Below are 10677 nucleotides of genomic sequence, written 5' to 3'. Positions count from 1 at the left end.
TCGCATTATAATTAAACAATCACAATTCAAAAATTTAGAATTGTACGAGGCTAATTAAAATTTATATGGATTTTATATTTATAAACTGTAAATTTTTTATATTTTTAATTATAATAATTGAATAATTATAAAATTATAATAAAAATAATTATAATTGAAATGCATCTTGAAATTAAAAAATCTCATAATACACAGGGAAATATGAGAAGAGTATTATACTCGGTTATACAATATAATTTTAATAATTTTAATCTTTTTCTCTCTCTCTTATCTTTGTTTTCTTCTGGTGATCAGAATAGCTGCAATTTAGTATTTATTGGAATTTGTGTTTGATTCATATTGATTTTGAAGTTAATATCAGAATATTCAAACCAAGTTTTTTATTAACAACATAAATGTATGTATCATTTTTTTTAATGAATGCGTAATTATCATTGGAAGGTTAATACATTATTAAATAGGTATCTTTGATTGCTAAAGAATTCAATAATTTGTTCATTGCTAAAGAATTAAGCATTATTGCTACAATCAAAATATAGTGATTGGAAAAAGAAGGGAGAGAAGAACTAATTTTATTTAGATCATGGTAGAAACGTCTGTAACAAATATATTTAGCTATTCGACATCATTTATTTGGTTCATCAGTTTTTTTTAAGTGCAGACAGCACTCCTTTATATAAAGAGTGTAAATACCGTTATATGGGGTTCATCAATCATCGGTTTTCAAGTCTTAATTACCCCTCCTTGGTGGATCGTACAGTAAGACAGGTCTTCCGTTCAGTGGTTGGGTTGGCCTTGCGTTGTTTCTGTTTTGCTGAAAAAGAAAAAAAAAAAGGAAGAAATCAACAAAGGAAATTCAATGCTTTCTGGATTAACAGACCCCAGTGGTCTGTCTTCGGTTGTAAGATTTTTTAAGGAGCCAAACAGCTGTTATGAAACCATGCAAGAACATGAACAAAACCAACTTAATTAAAGCAATAACTAAAAACCAAACCCAAAGATATTAACTATATAACATGAAAATTATATCAATCAACATAAGAAATAGAAGCTTTCGATTCATTTCGTTAAATCTCATCTTATTATTCATCTCAAGATTTGGATTCGAGAATTTTTATATGAAACCTTAAATTCCATCACTAGGTGTCCCTTGGGCTTTTGACTGTAAAATTTAACTGTCACTGTACTTATCATGAAAACGCTTTCATTTCAAGTGAAGGAGATTCTATATCAAAAAAAAAAAAAAAAACCAAAATAAGAGGTTGACAGACCCTATCAATGAAGGGATCAGGCGAGCCATATCGGTAAAGAATTGCAACAACCGCAATCTGATTTTGAGCACTCCTATGAACTATGTGAATCTCCAACTCATACCTGTAAACAAAAGTATATATAAACATTTCTTTTAGAGGAAAAGAGAAACAGAAACGGTGCTCTCCTTTCAGTACAAATGAATTGAATTTTTTGAATGAAAAAGGCAATTAGAAAATAATAAGAAAAATTATACTTAATTCCATTGAGGGTGTGCTCAGCAGGTGAGTGCCAGTGACAGTTATCCACTGTATAAACAGTCCTATTTATGGTAATGCTTCCAGCATTCCCTAACCATACCACCTGAGGAATATCAAATTTTTTTCAACAATTTGTACAAGTAAGGATGGGTTGCCAAAAAAAGAAGACAGGAAAAGTGGAAAACAGTCAATGTATATATATATATTTTTACCGCAACATCTTCGGTCCTATTCCTCAAAACAGCAGAAGCTGATGCGTAGTTCCTCTGCAAATCTCCCAATTGAGAAAGAACCTGAAAATTTTCAATATTTATAGGAGATTGCTGTCGTCCAATGCTGCAATTTTTCCATTCTGGTTTGAGTAAGCCCCAACGCGATGGCCCCCTGCCTGATGCTTCGTCGTAATTAAATTCATGATCTGTCCCAAACCCCCCGCCCCCAACCCCAAAGTTTAGTAAGAGAAATTTATTTCTGATTTCATGAATTCTAAATATATAAAATTCTAATATATGTTGTTACAATTAGCTGCTATATTCTATAGCTTATCTTGAACATGAAACACAAAATAAAAGGAAAATATATCAGCTTCATAAAAATGTCCGAAGTCCAAAATTTTAAAAATCTTCGAATAATCAAAGGCCAATTTATAGTTATTGTCAACAAAAGTGTAAGAGAAATGAAAATGTGAATTAATACTGCTTTTTCTTTTCCTTTATCCCAATGAACAATAGTATCAGCAACTTTCATATATTAGCTAAAAATGAAATTTATAACTTCATTGTATTTTACTTTAATCTTGTCACTTTTTGTTCGATTACTCAATTTTCTTTTCTTTCAAATTTCTAACAAGCAAAGTAATCAAGTAGGATAATAGATAACAGACGAGCAATGTGATTTCATATAATGGGTTGCTAGCAAGAGAAAAAAAAAGTATGAGAGAAAAAAGAAAAAAGAAAGACAAGATGTGAAGGCAAATCAAAGCAAGAAAAAAGCATATATATATATATATAAGTTAGTAAAAAATATATAATAGAAATGATGATGTTGCAGTAATGTTATTTTAAAAGATAAATAAATAGATAAAAATAAAAGAAAGAAAGCATAAGAGAGAAATAATATATACCCTCAGATTGAGAGCAAGCCGAGAGAATGAGAGAAGAAAAGAGGAAAAAGGTAAAGGCGAAGGGTGTCCTAAGATTGATATTGCTGCACTTCATGGTTTGGTTTCCTTCCTCTGTCTCAACTCTCAATCCCTTAAATTCCTGACATGGTTTAGCTTCATTGTCGGGGGTATTTAAAAGAAGATGGAAGTGGCGGGTGCAAGAGTACGTACGACAAGTCTATGTATGGCGTCCTTAATTGCTCGCATCATCTAGACTAGGCTTACACTATTCCAAAATGGACAACAATTTATGTTTTAGAACTTTTTTTTTTTTTAATTTACTTTGGAGTATTTGATTTTGATGCATTATATATTAATATTGCGTGTCATCTTCTTGATAGTTTAATTGATGACATTCATGAGTTAAACAAAAGCTGAGGACAATGTTGGTTTTATCATGTATTGGGAGGAGAAATTTTGAGAGGACATAGATCTGCTTGTGAGATGAAGTTGGATTTTGAGGCTTTTCAGCATCTCATCTAGTTTGTGAGTGCCTCTCGGCGGATGCTTGGAGAGTGAAGTTTTTCAAGGCAATGAAAATGATTTAGTTTTATTTATTTTTCCTTTTGTTAAAAAAAAAAAAAAAAAACAGGATTAATTTCACGTTACAACTTTAAAATTTTCAACTTGAAAAATGAAGATATCAAAATTTTTACTTAATTAATTTGCTTTTTGACTTTAAAATTAAAAATTAATATTTTTATTATACAGTCTAAAATCAATTAATTAACCATTCTTTTATACATTTTAAAACCGTTAGAAATAAAAAATGTTATAATGCAAATTAAAGATGATATATTAATATATTGGGTGATCTTCAGCTTCTTTGCCTAATGACTAAAAGCTCTTGAGAGGATATAAAAGTTTAATTTCGAATTAAAATTTTTTTTTATGTTTTCATGGATTATGTCCATTTTATATATAAAAAATGATACATTGGGAATTAAAATATATATTTCATTTTTGTAGATTAGAGAAAATTTGAGAGAAAGGGACGCAATTTTCTAATTTAATCATTTTGAACTAAGATAATTACAACGATTTATCAGGTTTAATTAATTGTCTTTAACATTATTTTGTTAATTATTTAAAAATTTTTTCTTTCCTTTTTATTTATGCTTATGTCCTCTTTTCCTCTAAATTATTTAAATTAGTTATGCCTAGAGGGCCTCTGCAAACATCTTCTTCCATAATAATAATGGTAAGTCGCTTATTATAATTATCATAGTAATTACGGTTATAGGATTCTAAAAACCATTACGGTTACAGAGATTCATTTATATCACTCTAAATCAATTATTAAAAACCATTAATCTTTATTAAATCAAGCGAATAAAGAGATAGTTGATTTTTTTTATTTGACAATTACCCATTTTTACAGGAGTAATATAACTTTTTCCTTCCCATAGTTATTTCATGCAGCCTTTTAACCATGTCAACGGTTGATCCAGATGCAAAATTTTATGACAAAGATATAAAGTCAATAGTTGAGTTGGTCTAACTCGAATTAAAGTAAAAATTTGGCTGTGAATTGAAGTCGAATTAAATTACCAATTTGGCCATGAAAACTTAATTACTTGTCAAAACTTTATGTCAACTAGGATTAATTAATTGAATAATTTCAATTGAAAAATACGACCACCATTTGTGTTTTTCTAGTTTCCATTATATTTTTTTTAAATCCATTTTCATTTTTAGCATTTTTAGAATATTGTTAGCCTTCTATTTCCCCTTCCTATTTTTCTATATTAACCCTATTTTCCAAAAAAAATGTGATTTTTGGTCTATCAATTGCACATATATACAGTGGATGGTAGAAATCTTTGGTGAATTAATTTTGGAGAAATGTAATATAATTTATCTAATTATATTTGATTTTATATTTAATGCACTATGAGTGTATTGAATTTATATATTGTTAGTGAACCACGTCTTGACACTCATTAATAAATAAATTAAAATATTTTGTAATCCTTAACAATAAATACTCCAAAATTTTAATGAAGAAAACAGCTTAAGATTTAGTTACTTTTTTTCACAATTAAATACTTAAAATTTATGAGTATTTATTGTTAAGGACATAAAAATATTTTAATTAATTTATTAATATGTGTCAAGATGTAATTTAATCAATACACTAATAATATATCAAATATAATCCCATTATATTTTGAACGAACAATTTAAAATAATCTACTAATAAATACGTGTAATGGCAGAACGTAAAAATAAAACTTGATATCTAATTGTTGGCTTATTAGCAAAAATAAAAATGTAGTAACTCTTGATTTTAATTATATAGTTGGCTTTAATTTTAGAAAAATATAATTTCTCTCTTTTCTTGTTTTTACCTAAATGAATTTTTGCTAATTACCTAGCGGCTGGGCACTCTGCTCTTAAAACCTCCCGTATATTTCATTTGTTTGGGCACCAAATTAAAAAAATATATATATATATATATATATATATATATATCATTGGGAAAACAAGGACAAAATCATCAACAAACTCTGTGAGAAGGAAAGGAAGGATACATAAAGAAAAAATTAAAAAATAAAATAGAAATTGAAAACAAAGGATGATAGGAGGGTAAATAAACTTTTAGATTGCCACAAAAAATTCAAGGATTGAATAATCAACTATTATATAATAATTAAGTTATTATTATTTAATAATCAATTAATAAATTAAAATATAAATAAATAATTAAATTTTCATATAATGAGATTTGAATATAAAATTTTAAGATTTTAAAAGCCTTCTTATTACCACTAAGTTAAGACTTCATGGATAATTTTTTAAGAACTTAAATATAATAGGTGATACCAAATCGGTTTATTAAGAAGATGAATTGATTTTTATTTTTTTTATTTTTTGATTTTTTGATTGATAGTTACATTAATCATATAGGTGGCAATTTGTGCACTTTTGAAAATTTTTGATAGGTCTATAGGTTTGAGTTATTTCGGGTCTAGTTGACATTCATTGAGGGTTTAAATCATTCAAATCATGTAAATTTAATTGGATAATTTTGGTTAGAATTTTTAAGAGTTTAAATTATATCAAGTTTGAATTATTTTAAATACTTATTGTTTCAAGTTCATTGCATTCTACTTTGATCAATCCCTTTTTTGTCATTAAAGGTTTTAATTTTATGCATTTCAAATTAGATCAATCTCATGTTCAAATTAATGCAGGTTTGAGTTAGGATCACTTTAAGTTTGGACTTTTTCATTTTGAATCCCCTTTGATTTTAGATTGTTTTAAGTTTGGTTTTTAAAATTGGGTCTTTAACTTTTCTTTTTTTTTTTTTTTTTGAATCAATCCAAATAAAATTGAATTTGATCTCAGATTCGATCCGGATGAATGTTTGAATTCAATCAGATTTTACCACTTCTGGTTAATCAAATTGTTTCATAAATTCATCATCATTATGCATGTCATATTTTGACTTTAAATTTATATATGATATGAAGAAAAAAAATTTTTTTTTAAGAAATTTGAAGAGTCAACGTTAGTGTTGGAGAGACAAGTTTACAGTTTTAATTCCTCTCTCTTATATTGACCTTATTCAACTATGCCAAGAAAAATAAATATGGTATTCAATTTTAGTCAATAAATCTTGTTAGTCATGGTTTTCTACTTTAACAATAAAAATCTATCTAAATGTTAAATCAATTTAATTAGAGTACAAGATAAATAGATTAATATTAATAAAAAATTGTAATAATAATTTTTAAAATAATAAATTATTTCATAAAAATCATTCTCAACTAATTATATAAGATATCCATCAAAATATTATATGAAATTCGTATTTATAAATAATGAACAAGAATCCTTATATATATATATATATATTATTTTGATTGAATTATTATAAAAGATATTAAATTATAATAAAAATAAATGTAGGTGATTTATTTCTCTTCCCACCACACCTGTTAGAAGATTAACTAACCAAATTAGGTCATTAAATTTTGTAGTTAATGTCAGGCATATATTCGTCAACCTGCAAGTTAATAATAGTAACAATAACTTTGTCACATTGATGATAAATATGAATGTTAATTGTCAAATTTCAATGATATGTCATAATTACCTGATTAGTTTGACTATAGCTAGAGATGCCAATTTTATTCTTATTTCATGGGAAACCTAATTCTTTCGGAATGAGAGAGCGTATCATATTTTGTGTATGAGACTAGGGATGTGAATGATTTTAAATTTTTATTAGATATAAGATGGGATGATAATATAGTATCTAATCCGTACTTATATGTTACATATATATTTATATATATTTAGTAAATATATTTTTTATTATAATATAAATTATTTTAAATTAATTAAAATTTTTTGAAAAAAATATTAATATATATTTATAAAAAATTATCAAAATATAAGTATATAAAAGATAAAATATAAAATATAAAAAAATAAAATTTTATTTTTTTATTAAAAATTATGAGTATAAAAATTACCTATACTTATTAATTATCACGAAATGGAGATTAGATTTGAAATACTCATTAAATATGAGTACAAAAATAAATAAAATATAAAAATTTAAAGATGAAGATAGAGAATGCTCTATCATCTCTATATTTTATCCATTGATATCTCCATCTATACCTGACATTGCGGACTTTAAAGATGTATCCAATAACATTTTCTACAAATCAATTTTATGGATATATTGGTTGAGTTTTTTCATAAAATATATATATGTGACAGTAATTTTTTTTTTTACCTCAATGTTGATCAACAAATTTTTATAATCACAAGTTATGCGGGAAACATTTCATGTATAAATCATTTTATTACAAATTTATAATTATCTAATTAAAATAAAAAAAATTATGTAAACGCTTTGATTATTATTATTATTATTATTATTATTATTATTACTCTTTTAAAAAAAATTATTATTAGTCACTTCATTACTTGGTTCAATGTTTTGCATTTGAAACTGTATTAAGATTTCATTTATTAGTATATAAAAAAATGATTTTCCACTTATTGGCCACGCTATTACCTAGTCCTAATTGCAAGGATAATTGGAAAGAAATTTCTCCTGTAAATCATTGTGCTGAATTCTGAGTCTGACAAATTATTACCTTTCAGTTACGGCAGTATACTTGCGGCCTAATATTTGGTGGGTAATTTAGTACGTTTACTTTTATCAATTGCCCCGTCTTTTTATTTGAAAGCAGATGGGCAATGTAAACCCCACCTCAGAAAACCTGCTTGAAAAAGCTTGATCTGCATGTCAACTCTATTTAATAAATAAAGTAAAAGTATCTTAAAATGGCCTAAACTTTAATAGATTCGATGATTTGTATCATCGTATCATATAAAATATTATATTTATATAATATTTTTATATAAAAATTATGTGTTATAATTCATATTAATATAAAATTATTATAGACACTCAATTGGGTCTAGGCCCAAATTAATTGGGTCTGGCCCAAATGGGTATAGCTCAATTCAATTTTTTATTTTGTATTTTTTTTCTCTTTTTCTCTTTTTCTTTTTCCTTCTTTTGTATTTTATGTATTTTATTATTTATTATTATTATTATTATGTATATCTTTATTTTTTTTCTGTTAATATTTATATGTAATTTATTTATATAGTTATATATTTATTATTATATTATAATTTATTTTTTTCTGGTAATATTTTTGGATTTATTTTATTTTATTTTTTAATTATCTGTTAATTTTATTTTATTCATTTATATGATTTTTTTATTTATCCGATTATTATTTTTTTTTTCTTTTTTTTGAGGGCTGTGATTGAAAGTTGAAGAATCCCACTGTGAATGGGAATTCAATCAGAGGAGTCCAGTTGGATTCAAAGATTGAATTTCCGTCCAAGGAGGAATTGAGATTGATCAGGAACTCCTGATCAATCCCTATAAAAGGGACCTATGGAACAGAATGAAGAACACACAGAAAACAGTAAGCAAAAGCTACTGATTGTGAGAATAGGGGCGTATAGAGAGCTCAAAAAAGGTTTATGAGTGTTCTGAGAGTGAGAAAAAAATTTTTGAAGCTTTTTGGCGATTTTTTTTCTGGGAATTTCTGGAAATTCCAGATTTCGGTGAAGTTTCCAGCAAAGTTTTCGGTAAAGTTTGAATTTTTCGATGAAAATTTTGACCAACCTTGAAGTTTCCGGCGACCTGCCCAGTTTCCGGCAAAGAATCCCAGAAATCGGTGACCTTCCGATGAACTTCCGGTGAACTTCCGGTAAAAAAACCTAGATTTTGGCAATAAAACCCAGAATCCGGTGAATCTTCAACCGAAGTTCTTCAACCTTTTAGAGAGAAAAGAGAGGAAAAAAAAAGAATAGAGAGAGGGGATGAGCGTTCTGTCAAAAAACAGAGGGAAGTGTCTTTTATACCCTCTCAAAACGACGTCGTTTTGGCCTTAAGTGACCCAGAGGATCCGCACGTTTTGCCGTGACCCGACCCGACCCGAGAGTCGACCCGCTTCCTGACCCGTACGTGCCAGTCCCCCTTCGAGCCAAGCCGAGCTTCCCAAGCCGCCCCCCGAGCCGTCTCTTTTCCTTGAGTCGAGCCGCGATCCGAGCCGCTCCAGGTTTTTTTTTTTTTTGAATTTTTTTATTTGTTTATTTGTTTTTTTTATTTATTAGATTAGGTTTATTTAATATTCTTTTTATCTTAATTTTATTTTTATTTTTGTTTTACTTTTCTTTATTTTTCTATTTTTATTATTCTATTTTCTTTAAATAAAAATCAAAATTTCCAAAAAAAAAATATTTTTGGGGAAAAGTTGAAAGTATCAATTTTCCTTAAAAATAAATTTTAAAAAAAAATGTTTTTTGGGAAAAGTTGAAAGTATCAATTTTTCCTACATAAAAAAAATCATTCTTTCCTTTCTTTCTATTTTGATTTTTATTTTGGTTTTTCTTTAACTGATCCGACGACGGAGCCTCTGCAAGTGAAACAGTAGTTTTTTCTTGCATACTCTTGAGGTGAGAAAATTTTCTCAATTTTTTGCTAAAAGTATTAGAGTCAATTGAAAAAAATTTTCAATAATTAATTACTTGGTAAAATTTTAAGGCTCATTGGATAACACAAATTTTAGTTGGTACCATCTTTTGATGGGCGTTGTGAGGGTGCTATAACCTTCCTCACACGCAACCGAACTCTCGAACCCTGTTCCGGTTAGTAGACCTGAACCTATTCTTTTAGGGACCTTAATTTTAGGTGTTCCCTGACGGGACAGATTCCTTAGGTGGCCAATCACACCTAAACAAAAAAAGATTGGTGGCGACTCCCTGAAAGTCAATGTCTAGTGATAGATCCCCGGATCTAGACGTTATGACAGCTTGGCGACTCCACTGGAGACTCTGAGACTCAGGCCAGCAAATAATTTGTGTTATCCAAAAGCCTAATAAAATTGAACCTGTTTGTATATATGTGTTATTGTTCATTCATGTTTATTTACTTTGTTAATTTTGTCATTCATATACATGTGCATAACATGAGCTCTACACCCGAGCTCCGTCCCTCTAGGAGGGAGTAAAGTACCTATTGCTTTCGTGAGGTCTCATGCCTCCACAGTGGCTAGCGAAATACTCTCACTCAAATTGAACCTTTTCCGCTTGTAGCCTGTAATGGGTGAGGATTAAGGTGCCTTACTAATCTGTGATGGACAAGGATGTAAGGAACAATTTGAGGACCTTTAGACTTTGACCTTAAAACCACATATAGTGAACCTTAAGAGTGCCTAACCCATAGATAGAGCCATCACTCTTCCCTGATAGAATTAACCAAAAGCATATGATTCATCCCTTTTACTTCGTGTGATGTTTGAATTTACTTAGTCATTTATTCTTTTTCTGGGTATACTAACCTTTTTTTTCTTTTGCATTGGTTCATGCGCATATCATAAAGTTGCATAAAGAACATTTGCCTGAAAAATGGTTTTCAATAAATTTTTTTCATGGACACCAATGAACGCTTAGTCA

At 28.0% G+C, this 10677-nt stretch overlaps 1 protein-coding gene across 1 annotated transcript; it reads right to left on the bottom strand.

Annotated features, from left to right (window-relative positions):
- Positions 1-777: 777 nt before the first annotated feature.
- LOC111294871 (alpha carbonic anhydrase 6-like) lies at positions 778-3208 on the bottom strand. The gene is made up of 5 exons (XM_089742988.1): positions 2635-3208; positions 1724-1929; positions 1508-1614; positions 1272-1374; positions 778-927 (listed from the first exon to the last, which is right to left on the bottom strand). Exons 1-5 carry the CDS (start codon positions 2726-2728, stop codon positions 778-780), a joined length of 660 nt encoding a protein of 219 aa, XP_089599114.1. The 5' UTR covers positions 2729-3208.
- Between the last annotated feature and the right edge of the window lie 7469 nt (positions 3209-10677).

This window comes from Durio zibethinus, chromosome 14 (genome assembly GCF_047325235.1).
Source record: "Durio zibethinus cultivar Kanyao isolate XHJ-2024 chromosome 14, ASM4732523v1, whole genome shotgun sequence".
NCBI lineage: Eukaryota > Viridiplantae > Streptophyta > Magnoliopsida > Malvales > Malvaceae > Durio > Durio zibethinus.
This window is presented reverse-complemented; position numbering and strand designations above follow the sequence as displayed.

Coding starts and splice junctions, on each gene's coding strand:
- LOC111294871 (XM_089742988.1), bottom strand. CDS start 2,728: ATGAAGTGCAGCAATATCAATCTTAGGACACCCTTCGCCTTTACCTTT. Junction 1,375..1,507: donor CACACCCTCAATGGAATTAA/GTATAATTTTTC, acceptor TTTTGTTTACAG/GTATGAGTTGGAGATTCACA. Junction 928..1,271: donor CTGATCCCTTCATTGATAGG/GTCTGTCAACCT, acceptor GTTTCATAACAG/CTGTTTGGCTCCTTAAAAAA.